The sequence below is a fragment of the Carya illinoinensis genome, chromosome 6 (assembly GCF_018687715.1).
Source record: "Carya illinoinensis cultivar Pawnee chromosome 6, C.illinoinensisPawnee_v1, whole genome shotgun sequence".
NCBI classification, from domain to species: Eukaryota; Viridiplantae; Streptophyta; class Magnoliopsida; order Fagales; family Juglandaceae; genus Carya; species Carya illinoinensis.
This window is the reverse complement of record NC_056757.1, coordinates 27,605,638-27,622,917: the sequence shown is the minus strand read 5'-3', so window position 1 is coordinate 27,622,917 and position 17,280 is coordinate 27,605,638. Positions and strand designations below refer to the sequence as shown.

The window sequence follows — 17,280 nt, the reverse complement described above, 5'->3', positions numbered from 1 at the left end:
TAGCCTAATAATTTGGTAATCCATCTCTCTTGGACAAGGGTGCCCACTTTATGACCAAACAAGTATTTCAATCTCTATTGACCAATTTTGATTACAAAAGGTTGCCCTAACAACTAAGACCTCCATTTTCGTACTACAAAAGCCAATGCAAAGAGTTCTTTTTCATATGCAAACATTTCCTGGGCCCTCCCTTTAAGAGCTTCATTGAAAAAACTAAAGGTTCCTTTTGCATTAAGACTGCTCCAATAGCTGAGCTCGAGGCATCACTCTATTGTGAAAGATATGGAAGAATCGGGCAAGGCAAGGACTGGAGGTTGCATAATTGCTTCCTTCAATTTTTGAGATGCCTCTCTAGATTCCTCACTCCATGTGAACTTGTCCTTGAGCATCCCTATAAGTGGGGCAACAATTCCCCCTTAACCCTTGATGAACCTCCTATAATACCCCCATTAACCCCCAAGAATCCCCTTAGAGCTTTGAGGGAAGTAGGAATGGGGATTCTTGAGCCTCCATGGCTTGCAATTAGATGGCCCAAGTAAGCAATCTCAAAACACCCGAACTTATACTTGGTCCTTTTAGCATAGACTTGGTGTTGTCTTAGAACCTCAAGTCACTTTTAGATGCTCAAAGTGACTTTTAGATGTTATGCACCAAAAAAAAAAAAAAAAAATTACAAGAATGAACCTCCATACATAGGTTCTAAAAATCTCATTCATTAAATTCTAGAAGGTGGAGAGGGGTAATGGTTAGCCCAAAGTGCATAACGAATAACTCATAGTGTCCTTAAGTTCTAAAAGCTCATTTTTGCACATTTCTAGGTTTAACCTGGATTTTGGTGGTACCTCGACCTTAAATCCAGCTTATAAAATGTTATGACCCTATGTTATGACCCTATATTCCAGTGGTACCTCTACCACTGGAATATGGAACTTATCTTTGATTATGACACTATTGAGTTTACTATAGTCCATGTGATACCCTGTATCTTAGTGTATTTTTATTGAAGTAGTATTTTAATTAATTTAAAATTGGTTCTCTTATTTTAAATTTATTAGATTTTAGTTGGATTTATTTTCTGACTTTTAAGTTGTGAAATTTATTTTGATGTGATTTCTTAATATTAATTTTATTGCTTGGTGTTTAAATTGCTCTTTAATTTAAATCAATTTATTTTTGGACTTTAAAGTATTGTATTGTTGGTTTTTATTAATTATTTTATGTTAGCTAGTTAATGTGTTTAAATTAGTTTATTCAATTTACTGTCTTTAAAACTATTTTTGTTGGATCAGTTTTGTGACCCAAGTTCTGAGAATTGGATATCATTTCTTTCAATTCACTTTTCTTTTTCCCTCTCCCTTTTTCTTCTCTCTTTCTTCTTTTTCCTCCCCTACTTCTTTACTCCCACGAGAGCCACCCTCCCTCCCCTTTCCCTCTGTCCTTTTTTTTGTCCGCCCAGTGCTCTGTTGTGCACCATTCGTGAGCCTTACCGCCCCTCCCATTTGCTTCTCCACCTGTCGGTGACCTTCCCTCTCCATTTTCAGGCCACCCATGCCGCTGTTAGCATCCAAGCGTGGCTGGAAGTCACAACATCTTTGTGCTCCAGCGTCGTCGTCGCTCCACCATCAGCCACCACCTATTCACCACTTCATCACCAATCTTTTAGCAACCCAAACCACGCTTCCCCAACCTCGATACGTCACCGGTGAAGCCAAGCCATATCACTTTCTGATTTGGCATTTTTGGCTTTCGACCGCCCTCTACTGGCCAACCACCACTATCTTTAGTTTCACCAACACCCCTAAGCCGTATCGTGATCCTCCAAAAATTATATTTTAGGGCCATAAGTATTTTTCCAAAGAACTTTTGAAATTTATTTATATTTTTGCACTAACTTTTATTTACTATGAATTGGTTGGTTGTGCTGGACTAAGTCCGATGAGTCAGATGTCAAATGGATTGGAGGATGGAGTTATTTATGTGATCGATTGATGTTGGGATTTGCTGGTTGTTGGATATTTGTTTCGTGTCATATATTGCATAAGTGCACGCATGTTCATATTTGTAAAATGAAATTTGGGTTTTCGCATATTGCATGCATGTTAATGTGTTGGAAATGAAAACTGGATTTTCATATATTAAATGAATTTTTGGGTGCATGTGTATCACAACCTCAAACCGAGATAGGGAATTATCTCAGTGGAACTCCTCTGGTCACTCGGTAGCGGAATATACTGAGTGACGTCTCATGTGTTGTCGTTGGGTGACAACAGGCTCAGACGATATGGTAACGCTGTAGTGCTGAATCTGTAGCCCCTCTACTAGCGAGGGCTAAAGGATGCCTAGTCATGGTACGTGCTGGGCGCGGAGTTGGGTATCACTCATTACAAAGTCACATGCGTGATCGTTACCTGCGGTGTGGTGATGAGAGCCAGAGTGTGCGTATGATCCGTAGGGGAGATCGTGGTGCATACGGTAAAATTGGATAATTTGTTTTGATAACTAGATAATAGTCCATTTTATGAGAAAATGGTGGTTATTCTATGTTGGCCATTTTCTAAGAAAATGGCAGATGCTTTAATGGACTAGTTATGTTTTGGGCCAAAATGAGATTTTCAATGTGTGTGGAAAATATTTATTTTTAGAAAAAAAATGATTTTTGGGTCTTATGCATAATCCATCATATGCATGCATGTTTTTTGGTACCATCTATATATGTTATCTCATGAGTTGTTTGGATTATGTATTCCGGCTTATATTATGCTTTGTTGGTTAATTGTAATATTTTTGATACACTTGTATTTAAACGAATTTATATTTAAACAATTCTGGTACTTAGTGGACTGACTTTAATTATCCGCTGCGTTGTTTTTGTTGTACATTTTTTACATGTACACACACTTAACACTTACTGATGGAATGCATGACCACTGTTGTCATCATCTCAGACGCCTCGATTCCTGAGTTTCTGTACGTGGGGGTCAGGAGCGTCACAGGTGGTGGTTCTGAATAAAACCACATGTCCCGTAGATGCAGTATTAGAAAAATTTAAAGTTGTAATTTGAAATTATTTTTATTCAATTTGATTTTATTCGAGTTGAAATTATGTTATTTTATTTATGCAACCTATTTTAATTTTTTTTTTTTGGTTTTATTTTACTTTGTTTTGTTTTGTCTATAGTCTAAGTTGGGTTAAAGGTTATGCTATGGCAGGAATATGGTAAGACCGAGAAGGCTAACCCATGAGCCCGAGGATGACTTTCCGCAAGGCGATGGGAACTATGCCATGGCCAAGGCATTAAATAAAATAACGGAGTTCCTTCAGCAAAATTTCCAGTCGCCACAAGGTGACCAGAATAGACTAGTTAAGCCAGGTGCATCTATGAGCGCTTCCTAGAGCATAGGACCCTTGTTTTTACTGGTGAAAATGATCCACTTCAGGCTGGAAGGTGGACTGAAGATTTAGAGAGGACGTTTGAAGTTTGTGGATGCACTGAGGCTCAACAAGTGCTATATGCGAGTTATCTGCTGCAAGGTGATGCGGCTAATTGGTGAAGGACTAGGAGGGAACTTTTAGTGATGGAGTTGGGATCTTTTGTTGCTGTGTCTTGACAACGTTTCAAGAAGGAATTTGATGACCATTTCTTTCCTATTTCTGTGAGGCGACAAAAGGCGCGAATTTAATAGTCTAGTCCAAGGAAATATGACTGCTGAACAATATGCCTGGAAATTTATGGAGCTCGGGCAATTTGCTACTCACCTCATTGCCATAGAAGAGATGCAGGCTGAGCCCTTCCAGGAGAGTCTACGACATGATATATGCAAACAGGTCGCTTGTCATCAAATTTCAAATTGTTAGAGGTTAGTTGATATGTCCACCATTACGAAGCGAGAGAATAGTTTTGTGGTAGGCTCCCTTTTGGGTCAAAAGAGACAGAGTTTAGCTGGTGAAGGGAGTAGCTCCGGGTTGTCGCATAAATTTGTGCAGAGGATTGAGACCCAACCACAAGTAGCCCCCAAAGTAGGTGTGGAAGGCCAAACTCCATTCTGCAGTAGATGTAACAGAGCCCACAAGGGTGAGTACCCTCAAAGTGGGACTCAGTGTTTCAATTGTGGCCAATTGGGGCACTTTGCTTGCGAGTGTCCTAACCCAGTTCAAGGAAGCCATAGAGGTCGACCTGGTGGTAGGAATATTCAAAGGCAAGTGGTGCAAGCCCGAGTTTGTGCTATTACTCCTGGAGAAGTTGACGACGAGGCATCAGATACACAGGATGCTGGAGTGATTACAGGTATGGATCTAATTTAACCTTTGGATTTGATGCTTGGTGTGGGTTTGTTTTGAATTTCATTGGTGTATGTGTTTGCCTCAGGTAGAGTTCATTTGTATGATTTTTATACCTGCACTTTGTTTGATTCGGGTGCGTCTCAGTCTTTTGTGTTAACCACTTTTGCACGGATGTGCAATCTAGTCATGGAGGCCTTATCACAATCTTTGGTAGTGACTCTCCCTAACGGTGATATTGTGTGGTGCTCTAAAATTGCTTTAGGTTGTTTTTTGAATTTTGGTGAGAGGACTCTTGAGGTAAACTTGATTGTGTTCAAGTTGCTAGGGTTCGATATTATCCTTGGAATAGATTGATTGTATCGATATTCTACATGTATCAATTGTCAGAGTTGAGTAATTAGTTTTCAACTCCCAAAAGGTGATTATATGAAATTTGTGAGAAGTAGGTTGAATGAGAGGTCGGCAATTATATCTGCAATTCAAGCGAAGAGAGATATAGCTGGTTGAGCGAAGCCTTTTTTGTTCAAGTTGTGTCTAAGCCATGAGAAGAAGTTTTTAGTGAATATTCCAATTGTGGAAGAATTTTCTGATGTGTTCGTGGATGATTTGCTCGAGTTACCTCTAGTTCGTGAGTTGGAGTTCACCATTGATTTGGAACCTGGAGCGACTCCTGTGCACCCTACCGTATGGCACCAACCGAGTTGAAAGAGTTGAAGGTTCAGTTGCAAGAATTGGTTGATAAGGGATTTATTCAGTCTAATACTTTGCCTTGGAGAGCTCTATTTTATTTGTTAAAAAGAATGATGGTACTCTCAGAATGTGTATCGACTACCGAGAACTCAATAAGGTGACTATCAAGAATAAGTACCCTCTCTCTCGGATCGATGATTTATTTGATCAACTTCAAGAAGTAGCTGTTTTCTCGAAGATTAACTTGAGATCGGGGTATTATCATTTGAGAATGAGAGATAAGGATATACCCAAGACTACTTTTAGATCAAGATACAAGCATTTTGAGCTTAAAGTTATGCCTTTTGGGTTAGCTAATTCCCTTGTAGCCTTTATGGATTTGATGAATCGGGTATTTCGACCTTATGTGAATTCTTTTGTGGTGGTTTTCATCAATAATATTTTGATTTATTCTTGGGATTTGGAAGAGCATGCTTATCACCTTCATCTAGTGCTTGGGAAGTTAAGAGAACACCAGTTGTATGCGAAGCTTACCAAGTGTGAATTTTGGTTGGAAGAAGTCAAGTTTCTTGGACATGTAATTTCTCAAGATGGTGTGGCCATAGATCCTAGCAAGGTGAAAGCTGTTTTGTTGTGGTCGTGACCTTCAATAGTGCATAAGATTCTGAGTTTCTTGGGACTTGCCAAGTATTCTTGGACATTTGTGGAAGGATTTTCTCGACTGTCCAGAGCTCTCACTGCTTTGACTATGAAGAATATGAGTTTGTTTGGTCAAACAAGTGCAAGAGAAGTTTTCAAGAGTTGAAGAAAAGACTAACAACAGCGCCTGTGTTGGCACTTCCTGAACCGCACAAGCCGTTAGTGGTTTTTAGCAATGCATCCAAGTTTGGATTATGATGCGTTCTTATCTAGGAGGGACGAGTTGTTGCTTATGAATCTCATCAGTTGAAAGATCATGAGAAGAATTATCCTACGTATGATTTAGAATTGGCAGTAGTAGTGTTTGCTCTTAAGATTTGGCAACATTATTTGTATGGAGAACTTTGTAAAGTCTACACTGATCATAAGAGTTTGAAATATCTATTTGCTCAGAAGAACCTCAGAATGAGGCACAGGAGATGGTTAGAGTTGATTAGCGATTATCAGTGCAAGATCAAGTATCATCCAGGGAAAGTGAATCTAGTTGCAGATGTGTTGAGTCGGAAGTCTCATTTTGGTGGATGAGGCTGAATCGTCAGGGTTGGACTCACTTCTTTGTGGAATGAGAAGGCTTCTTATTAAGAGCTCGTAGCAAGAAGCAGTGTTGTCTTCAGTTCTTGATGTTCTAGTGGTTGATTTTGAGGAATTGAAAACTCTCCAGAGAAAGGACCTGAAGTAGTTAGATATCAAGAAGAGAGTCAGGAAATCTAAGGGACCTTTGCACTACAGTTTGGATAAGGATGGTATTCTTCAGTTTCGGAATTGTTGAGTAATTCCTCAAGATTCAGAATTTAAGGAATGAATTTTGGTAGAAGCCCATACGGCTCCTTATTCGGTTCATCTTGGAAACACAAAGATGTATCGAGACTTAAGGAGAAATTACTGGTTGGAAGTGATGAAAAAGGATATCGACATATTCATTAAGAGATGTGACACGTGCTGTCAAGTTAAAGCTGAATATCAAAGACCCGTTGGTATACTTCAACCTCTCCCTATTCTTGAGTGGAAGTGAGATGACATTGCTATGAATTTTGTAGTGGGCTTACCAAGGACTCCTAGTGGAAAGAACTCGATTTGGGTGGTTGTTGATTGGTTGACCAAGAGTACTCATTTCTTGCCTATCAATAATACCGACTCTTTGGAAAAGTTGACTCGGTTGTATGTTAAAGAGATAGTGCGATTGCATGGGATACCCAAGAGTATTGTGTCGGATAGGGACTTGAGGTTCACGTCTCATTTTGGAAGAGTTTGCATGTATCTTTGGTACTAAATTGAAATTTAGTACTGCGTATCACCCTCAAACAGACGGTCAATCGGAGCGCACTATTTAGACTCTTGAGGATATGTTATTGGCTTGTGTTATGGAATTCCAGAGAAATTAGGAAAATCATTTGCCACTTAAAGAATTTGCTTACAACAACAGTTTTCATGCATCCATTCAAATGGCACCATATGAAACTCTTTATAGGAGGAAGTGTAGATCACCATTGTGTTGGGATGGAGTTGGCGAGAGTAAGTTAATTGGGACCTGAGATAATCCAAGAAATACAAGATTAGGTTTGGATTATAAGGAATAAAATAGCAGCATCGCAGAGTTGTCAAAAAAGTTATGCGAACACGAGGAGAAAAGACTTATCTTTTGAGGAAGGTAATTGGGTTTATCTCAAAGTCTCTCCCATGAAAGGTATTAAGCATTTTGGTAAGAAGGGAAAACTTAGTCTGAGGTATGTTAGCCCTTTTAAGATTTTGGAGAAGGTAGGGCCCGTTGATTATAGAGTTGCATTGCCAGATTATTTTGGATAAATCCATGATGTATTCCATGTATCATCGTTGAAAAAGAGGTTTAGACAGCAATAGCCACTTTTTGTAAACCTAGAGCGCATTCAGTTACAGCCGAGTCTTACCTATGAAGTTGCCCCAACACAGATTATGGATTGGAAAGAGCAAAGACTGAGATCCAGTCGATTCCTTTTGTAAAAGTGGCATGGGAAAATACATTAGCTCAAAATTTCTCTTGGGAGAGAGCAGCGGACATGAGAGAACAATATCCATATTTGTTTGAGTGACTAGCGGTATGTTTCCCAAGCTTGCTCTTAGTCAAATCTTAGGAATTGTTTTGGCATTAATGTTTGACCTTACCAAATTTCAAGGATGAAATTTTATTTTAAGGGGGGGAGAATGTGATACTCCATATTTTAGTGTATTTTTATTGACTGGGTGTTTTAATTAATTTAAAAATTGGTTCTCTTATTTTAAATTTATTGGATTTTAGTTGGATTTATTTTATGACATTTATGTTGTAAAATTTATTTTTATGTGCCTTCTTAATATTAATTATTATTTAGTGTTTAAATTGCTCTTTAATTTAAATTAGTTTATTTTTGGACTTTAAATTATTGTATTGATGGTTTTTATTAATTATTTTATCTTAGCTAGTTATTGCGTTTAAATTAATTTATTCAATTTACTGTTTTTAAAATTATTTTCGTTGGATTAGTTTTGTGACCCAAGTTGTAAGGATTGGACCTCATTTCTATCCCTTCCTTTTTCTTTTTCCTCTCTTTCTTTTTCCCTCTCCCTTTTTCTTCTCTCTTTCTTCTTTTTCCTCCCCTGCTTCTTTCCTTTGGCACGAGCCACCCTTCCCTCTCCCTCTGTCCGTTTTTTTGTTCGCCCAGTGCACCGTTATGCGCCATTAGTAAGCCTCATCACCCCTCCCATTCGCTTCCCCACCCTCCGTCAACCCTCCCCCTCCATTTTCAGGCCACCCCATGCTACCGTTAGTCTCCATACACAGCTGGAAGTCAAGGCTTCTTTGTGTTTTAGTGTCACCGTCACTCCACCATCAACCACTACCTCTTCACCACTTCATCACCGGTCCTTTAGCAACCCAAAGCACCCTCCCCTAGCCTCGATCTGCTATCGGTGAAGCCCAGCCAACTCACTTTCCGGTTTGGCCTTTTTGACTTTTGACCCCCCTCTACACCGCCACCTACGGCGAACCACCACTACTTTAGTTTCACCAACACCCCTAAGTCACATCCTAGCCTTCCCTAGTTTTCATTTGTCTCCGTTCAAATTTGGGTATTCTAAGACCCACAGCCATAGTGCTTTTTTGTACTATGACATTGCTTTGTTGCCGCCTTTTGCACCTCTATGATTCTCTAAAAATTATATTTTAGCACTGTAAATATTTTTTCAAAGAACTTTTGAGATTTAATTATATTTTTGCGCTAACACTTATTTACTATGAATTGGTTGGTTGTGCCGGACTAAATCCAAGGAGTCGGAGGTGTTGGATGGATTGGAGGATGGAGTTATTTATGTGAATGGTTGATGTTGGGATTTGCTAATTATTAGATATTTGTTTCGCATCATACATTGCATAAGTGCACACATGTTTATGTTTGTAAAATGAAAACTAAGTTTTCACAAATTGCATGCATGTTCATGTGTTGGAAATGAAAACTGGGTTTTCATGTGCTAAATGGATTTTTGCGTGCATGTGTATCACGAACACAAGTTGAGATGGGGTATTATTTCAATAGAGCTCATCTGGTCACTCGGAAGCTGAATATACTGAGTGACATCTCCTGAGTTGTTGCCCCGCGACAACAGGCTCAGAAGATATGATAATGTTGTCGTGCCGATTTCGTGGCCCCTCTATTGGCGGGGGTTAGAGGATGCCTGATCATGGTACACCCTGGACGCGAAGTTGGGTATCACTCGTTACGAAGTCACATGAGTAGTTGTTACCTGCGGTATTGCGATGAGAGCTAGAGTGTGCTGATGATCCCTAAGGGAGATCGTGGTGTATACGATAAAATTGGATATTTGGTTTTGATAATTGGATAATGGGTCATTTTCTGGAAAAGTGATGAGTTTTGGTTAAAAGACATGTGGACCATTTACTAGGAAAATGACGAGATTTGATTAATGGAAATATATGGACCATTTTCTGAAAAAATGGTAGATTTTATGTTGGGCCATTTTCTGGGAAAATAGTGGATGTTTTAATGGATAGGTTATGTTTTGAGCCAAAATGAAATTTTTGGTGTGCGTGGAAAATATTTATTTTTGGAAAAAAAATGATTTTTGGGTCCCATGCATAATCCATCATATGCATGCATGTTTATTGGTTGCATCTATATATTTTATCTTTTGAATTGTTTGGATTATTACTTACTTGCAGTACCATTTCGTGGTATCATAGATTTTAATGCAGATGATGAAGATGCTGAGCTTGAGAAGGCGGCTCCGCCGGAGGAGTGATTTGGTGGCTTTTCTTAATTATTGGGAATTGTTATCCTGCTTTTGAATTATGTATTTTGGCTTATATTATGCTTTGTTGGTTAACTGTAACATTTTTTATACGCTTGTATTTAAACGAATTTATATTTAAACAATTCTGGCACTTAGTGGACTGACTTTAATTACCCGTTGCATTGTTTTTGTTGTACATTTTTTGCATATATGTACACACACTTGACACTTACTGATGGGATGCGTGACTTGTGTTGTCATCATCTCGGACGCCTCGATTCCTAAGTTTTCGTACGTGAGGGTCGGGGGTGTCATAGTCCACAAAAAGGCGCCAAGTGACATCTGTTTTTCTTACCAACAGAACAGGAGATGAAAATGGGCTTTGGTTGGGCTGTATGACTTCGAATGCCAAAATTTCATTCTCAGTCTTCTATATTTTATCATTTTGGAAGTAAGATATCAATATGTCTTAATAGAGATGGGTTTGATCTTATAAATCAGATTAATAAGATATCGATATATCTTCTGTATGACTTTGGGCTTTGGTTGGGCCGCCATGACTTCCACACTGTATGGTAGGTCATTGCTAGTGAGCAACTAATCCACGAAGAATGATGCACCCATCTTTTTGGCCATTTCCTTGTATTTATCCATTAAGCCACACAACTCGTGATGCATCTTTCTTCTCTTCTCCTCGGCCGCATCTAGTCCCACCACACTCCGTGACTTGATGTGCTCATTTTGGCTTGGTTCGACATCTTCCATGGGTCCGCTCCTTCCTCTCTTCAAGGTTTCATTCTCTTGCTGGAGCCTTCCCACTTCTGCTGTCAGTCTCCTAGCCATGGCTTCCATTTTGGCGAGCTTTGCTTCCATGCTTCTTAACGAGTCTTCTTGTCCGCGGGTGGTCTACGAACACATTGTTGTCAGAATATGAATGATACGTTATTCAGAATATCCCACAAACGACATCATTTTTGGAGACATGTTTCGTACCCGGGCAACTCCTTTGACGATCCAACGGACTTTTGAGACAGTTGAGAGTGTTGCGGAATACCTCCAATGTCTAAGTCAATATGAGAATAAGAATGTCGCTAAAGAAGAGAGTGACTCTTCGAGAGTGTAAAGATCCTTTACCTAAACCCGGAGGTGGTCCCAACTCACTGTCAACATGTTACTCGTGCGTTGTATTGGGTGTTGTGCTTGTGGCAGGGCGACTACTTGCTGCTTCAGATACCATGCCACCACATTGAATGTGAGCATGCTCCTTTCACATTTGTTCTCAGTGGCAGGTGGGGAGGACGGTGTGCCCACTATCGGGATTTCTAGAAAAGGTGAGACACCAATCGAGAATGTGCTTGTTGTTGCCTCTATGCCTTTAATGCAGCGTAATCCCCAGCCAAGCATGTAGACTACGGTACATGCTGGTGATGTGATGATCCCTTTCTTCTTGACACAAATGCCATGCGCTCGGTCCACAAGTTAGGTGGGCCTTCGAGTGAGGGAATTGATCAAGTTGGCCCAAAAGGAGGTAGGAAAATACTCCTAATAAAAATGATTTCAAGAATTCTATAGTGGCCAAGCTTGAAGGCACATGGCAAACTCAAGAGGTCCATGGCGATCGAAATGTCAGGAGGCTACCAAATGGGTGCGTGGGCGATGGACAATGATCAAGTTTCTCTCTCATGTCTTTCCTGGATTTTCTTTTAATTTTGTATAAAATGTCTGAGACCAACTAGCTGAAGTATGATGCTCAAGATCAGTTGATGTTAACACGTAACGTACAAAGGAGAACTACTGAGTTCAGTCGAAGAAAGCTTTTGATCTTAAGGTTTTATGGAACTCGAACCCGAAGTCATCAATGGCAATAGATTTGGGCTCCAAAGTTAAACAAAAAAAAAAGGACAAATGAGGTCTAAAGTTCCTGTAAAACCAAGCAAAAAATAAATAAAAACAAAGAGACAAACGTATAGAAAGGACATACATGAGATCAAATTAAGAGGAAGAAGGTCGGGAGTGAAAAAAAGCCCAAAATGCGCTGAAAAGGATTGGATCATCAACAATATGGGGATCATCGGGTGGCAGCAAACAATAACAAATAATTGCAGATTCCATTAAGTAATAGGTCAAAAGGAGTCGTCTAATCGGATGGTACGTGGAAGTTACGATATATAATGCGTTTGCAGCTTGGAGTTTGGGGCCGGGGTGGGTGCAGATGTTTGGAGACAGACCATTCAATATCTCACCTACTGAAGTTTTATTGGCAGACATGATCATAAGACAACTTTTCCCCCTACCGTACTCTTTCTTTAAACTTAAAAAACCATACTAATTAATTTGCAGTAGTAAGGTCAAAGCTAGCCAATGTTTATTTGTCTTTCTTTTTTTTCTTTTTTCTTTTTTTAAAAAAAACTATTTTTGGTTTGAATATATTAATGTGAGACACCCACCCCACCTTTGATCACATTGTCGCAATTAATTTCCACCGCTTGCTTGCATGATCACTTCATTATATATAATTGCCAACACCATAATATATGCCAAGGACGTGAGATGTGAATATGTGGTCACTAACACTTCATCTATACAATTATTGTCAATCACTCTTACATATACATATCTATTATGGGGAGTGACATAAATTCGTCCGCATCATGAGCTGTGTATAAGTACTAATTCAATCTGTTTCATATTATTCATAAAAAAATAAATAAATAAATAATTGTATGCGAAGTGTTTTAACCACAAATAGATTTTATAAAAATAAATATATAAACTAATATAGTTTAATATGGTACGTATGTCATATTATAAAATATTTTATTATAAAATAAATCTAACTAGTAACATAACTAGCGTATCATATAAAATTAATTATATCAATTTGTAATTGGATCTGGTACTCGTTCGTTTTGTAGAATCGATCCATCGATCGAATGATATTCAATACTTGCTCAAAAGGGTTAGCTATAAGTACGTTATTGCTGTGGTGCATATATTTATGCACGCCATCTCTAATAATTATCAGAGATGCTTTACAATTTGTTTAAGGGAAGTATAGGTACCCAACACACCAATAAAAGACCCCGTAACCAAAATCCCCACAATTATTATCAACTCAGACCCAAAATTCTGAGCAGTTTTGTGCATCTTTAGGTAGCACAGGCAAGGGAGAAGCATCGAGACTGTAACACCCAAAAAGGCACCAGTAAATGCCATGACGAAGCCGAAAAATGGCACAGTGCAGGCCACAGTTACAGTGCTGATCACAATTGCCGTTCTGATGAGGATGCTGATAAATCGGCTATTTCGAACAGGAAACTTGGCCTCAATGGCGGTGGCAATTGGTGTAGTTATGACTGCATACTTTGTGAGGGGATTCATCAATGTGGTATAAATTGCTATTTTTGCGCTTATTTTTCTGGGAGGAAGATTTAGTGTCACTTGAGACATGCAGTTTTCTCCGTACATAAGGTAGCCTAGTATTCCCATTGATCCATAGTTGATTGTGCCAGTCACAAAACAGACGAGTAAAACCTGCAACGACAGGATAATATTGCTGATCAACATTAACCTTTTTAAATAAAAGTAAACAATATATAGAATGTCTGCGTGTGTGTTTAGCTTTCTTATTGTCTTTTATTTATTATTATTTTTTTGTTTTCGTCAAATAAGGACCTGGGTTTTGGCCTCTTGCCAAACTGGCCATACCATGTCCATCTTTACATGTCACGCGGTCGGTAACGTACGGCTTACCACTGTTCAAGAAAAAGTGAGGAAAAAAAAAACAGAAATAATGAAAGAAAAACGTACAAAAAAGTAGGATAATAAGGAGGAAAAAAATAAAAACATGGCAAGAAAACGCAAGGAAGAAAAACATTATGGCCCAGCCATGCGTGGATCCCATTTGGCATGAACTTTAATTGTTAGTTTTATTTTCTCCTTGAAATAATGCTAGTTGACGTAAAAGACATATTTCCACACTGTTAACATAAAAAAAATTAGTTGATTTGTTTGAGAAATTTTAAAATTTAAATTTATAAACCCAAGTGGTGTGGCTGGCAGCATATGATCGTGGGCACTATTTGTTCCTTTGATGGTGCACTTACTTAATTATATTCACTTAATATTATCATGATTATGTGAAAATGATTTGACTGATCTTTAATTTGGGATGTTGGAGATGCAGCTGCTACTTACCTTAGAGAACTGGCTTCTATCTTCCATGGAATTGCATAGAGTGGGGAAAACCGCATGACCACAATAACAGAAGGCAAACAAGCTTATAGTAGTAGGGAGTCCTCCCGATTTCAACAGCATATCCCCTTCATGGAATCCGACCCCATCCACAGCACCAACCCAGAAAACACAAACAACCAGAATAACGGAAGATAAAACCCCTCCAGCCGAAAGATAGGCCAGCACACCTAAGTTCTTCAGCCATGTAGTTGGCAGAATTACAAGTGCAGTGAGCAAAACAAAGGCGTTTTTCCCTCCAACTCGTAGGCCTGCGACTTTGAAGCCCATGTCCGGAAACAACTTGTGTAAATTGTCACCTTCTAATATCAGAAACTCTACTGCAACTAAGTACAGCTCGAGATACATGAAAATGGATATCATGGCTCTTCCTTTGTAACCGAAAGCTGCCTCACCTATATCAGGATAAGTTTTGATTATGGGGTTTGCGGCCATGCATCGTTGTAGAAGGAAACCTGTGTAGCAGCAGAGAATTGCTACTAGGAAGAGAAGTATTAAGCTCAGCCACCCTCCCTGAGAAAGTGCATATGGAATTGAGAGAATCCCCACACCTGGAAAACATACTAAATAGGTTAAGTATATATGTGCATATCGATATATAATCAGTGATCATATATATAGTTCTTTTCTGTAGCACCGCCTTAGATTGTTTATAAGCATGGTATTTGCAATATTATACGTATACAATCTCGTGATTATGCAACCACGTACGAGCTGAAAGCAAAGCAATTATTTACATGCAGCTAGCAATTCATAATAGATTATTATTAAATGCAGTCTTCGATCGGCATCCTGGACAACAACGTACTTTCAAATGATCCGTTTAAATCATTACTCGATCGTGCCTACCTTTTTTTCATGGTATCTAAAGCATATATATATACACACACACACACACACACTTAAGGTAGCAAGATATATAAGAGTACCTGATAAGGCGTTGATCCCGTTAAAGCAAGTTTTGAGGAAGGTAGTGCCTTGGGGTCGTTGCTCGGACTGTGGGAGCTGGTTTTGGCTCTCCACCTCTCCCTTTAGGCATTCCATCTTTTGTTGCCCACTATCTGAAACCACAGCTTCATATAAAGGGAGAAGGCATATAGTTTTTTCAATTGAGGACCTACGTACTGTCTGATCCCTTAGTGGCATCCATTTGGAAAATAACGACAATAATAATGGTGAAAATAACCTGTTTCTGAAAGTTTGAAAGTGAGGATGAGTAGATAACCATTCAAGTTCAGCAATAACATCGAGCTATTCGCGAGGTACTGTTCGTCTTGCAATTGGCTGTAACGATTACAAAAAAGGGAAGTCCACTACTCACATGTCAGGGCTAGGCAAGCATTAATCTTTCCCGAGGATTCCTTCTTTCCAGGGGATTCCTTTTTTCCATGCATGGGATCCTTTAGTAATGTCCTTCTCAGGTCAGATATTATGCGTATTTCCATGCACTGCAACTCCGGCCTTCATGTACTAATTTGATGTATGGACTATACGTACGCATCAAGGCTGCATACGAATAAGACCGTTCTTGCGGTACTGCATGCTATCTTTTGGTTCTGCAATTTTTACATGCCTAGCAAGCAATTGGATTGAGTTTCTGAATTAAATCCGAAGGCAAGCCGAGATGCAGTATTGCCATTTTGGGTAATTCTATAGCTATGACCGATGTATAAGAAATACCATATGTGTACGTACGTATATTTTCACTCCATCGACATCGTCTAGCGTGGGTACTTAAAAGTAGCCTAAAAGCATTCCACAAGATAATATATAAAAGTTGCCCCAAAAAGCACTTCCAATAATTATGTGATCTTTCCAAATCCACAATATAATGCACGTATGTAGAGAGAGAGGAGATCAGAGATCTTTCATGAAAGTATATACACTTTCCGCCGGTGGCTGCAGAGAGAACTGATGTCGATGCATCCCAAATAGTCAGAAGAAGTTCAAAACTGTTCAGCGAAGATTGATAGCTATGCAGGGCAGCTAGGTATACTTCATGTATTTATATGCACTATTGGTTTTCCGTGGAACAAAATTATCAAATGACACCCGCAAACGGCAGACCGCCCACACACACACACACACACACACACACACATATATATATTAATATTATAAAACACATGATGAAGGCGTTGGTAAGTAGATCATCTTCCGTTCAAGTCCCGAGAACTGCGTGATCGACCAGTTTGTTCCAATTAATAGAAAGGATGCTAGTCATTGTCTCACACCCGTTATGTATATTTTAAATTTTTTATTTTTTATTTTATTTTATTATTATTAAAGTAATTTGATTGTTCTAATCATGATTATTTATAGAATAATATTATATGTAGTTACTTTTATGTATTTTTTGTATATTCCACAAATGTGATTAGTTGTATCAATTTTTTTTAATAGTCAACCAATCATATTAGTGGAATATATAAAAGAATATATAAAAATAATAAAATATAGAATTTATGTTATTTATACACTACATATATTTATTATGAAGAAAAAAAATAAAAAAAGAATAGTATATAATGTATGGGATGCTAATTTGTAAAATTATTTATTAATAAATTAGGAAGATAAATGTCCAAATCTAATTTACTTTAAGCCATGCATTGCATGCATGAGTTCAATTTCTCAAATGATGAGATCATTATTTGGTCCCCATCTGCATGTAGTAGCCGAAATGTTCTTTTCTTTTTACCCCCCACGAACAGGGAAATGTCAAAGGATCGGAAAAGGAAAATAAAGATGCCGTGTACAACTTGAAATGTTCAATTAATTAATATTTACGTCAAAATCACTATTTCGTAAAGGAAACAAATCAGAGAAATGTTTTAACGATTTCACAAAAGTAATAAATTTATATGATTTTATGAGGTATATTATATTATAAAATTACTTTTATTATATAATAATTTTAATATATCACATAAAATTACGTTAATTTATAAATTTATCTTTATAAAAATTTTGTATAGTTGTAACATTGCTCAACAAATTAATATATATGTCAACCTAGTCAATTTGTTATCCAATATATGGTGCCACATAGCTAGCATAAACATATCTTAGAAAAGAAGTATTGATAAGATCAT

General features: G+C 38.3%; 2 protein-coding genes across 2 annotated transcripts; one reads left to right on the top strand and one right to left on the bottom strand.

The window, feature by feature from the left end:
• Positions 1–3,868: 3,868 nt before the first annotated feature.
• On the top strand, positions 3,869–6,196 carry LOC122312723. Its single transcript, XM_043127393.1, has 5 exons — positions 3,869–4,286; positions 4,368–4,579; positions 4,811–4,966; positions 5,082–5,363; positions 5,885–6,196. Exons 1-5 carry the CDS (start codon positions 3,869–3,871, stop codon positions 6,194–6,196), a joined length of 1,380 nt encoding a protein of 459 aa, XP_042983327.1.
• Positions 6,197–12,838: 6,642 nt separating this feature from the next.
• LOC122313916 (amino acid transporter AVT1I-like) lies at positions 12,839–15,363 on the bottom strand. Its single transcript, XM_043129222.1, has 3 exons — positions 15,115–15,363; positions 14,129–14,736; positions 12,839–13,465 (listed from the first exon to the last, which is right to left on the bottom strand). The coding sequence occupies exons 1-3, from the start codon at positions 15,329–15,331 to the stop codon at positions 12,953–12,955; spliced, it is 1,338 nt and encodes a 445-aa protein (XP_042985156.1). The 5' UTR covers positions 15,332–15,363; the 3' UTR covers positions 12,839–12,952.
• Positions 15,364–17,280: the final 1,917 nt, after the last annotated feature.

Excerpts from the sequence above, each read along its gene's own strand:
- LOC122312723 (XM_043127393.1), top strand. The coding sequence starts at position 3,869 with ATGTCCACCATTACGAAGCGAGAGAATAGTTTTGTGGTAGGCTCCCTT. Across the intron at positions 4,287-4,367 it reads GGATGCTGGAGTGATTACAG|GTAGAGTTCATTTGTATGAT; the intron begins GTATGGATCTAA and ends TGTTTGCCTCAG. Across the intron at positions 5,364-5,884 it reads TTATGGATTTGATGAATCGG|GAGGGACGAGTTGTTGCTTA; the intron begins GTATTTCGACCT and ends GTTCTTATCTAG.
- LOC122313916 (XM_043129222.1), bottom strand. The coding sequence starts at position 15,331 with ATGCCACTAAGGGATCAGACAGTACGTAGGTCCTCAATTGAAAAAACT. Across the intron at positions 14,737-15,114 it reads CGGGATCAACGCCTTATCAG|GTGTGGGGATTCTCTCAATT; the intron begins GTACTCTTATAT and ends TATGTTTTCCAG. Across the intron at positions 13,466-14,128 it reads ATAGAAGCCAGTTCTCTAAG|GTTTTACTCGTCTGTTTTGT; the intron begins GTAAGTAGCAGC and ends CTGTCGTTGCAG.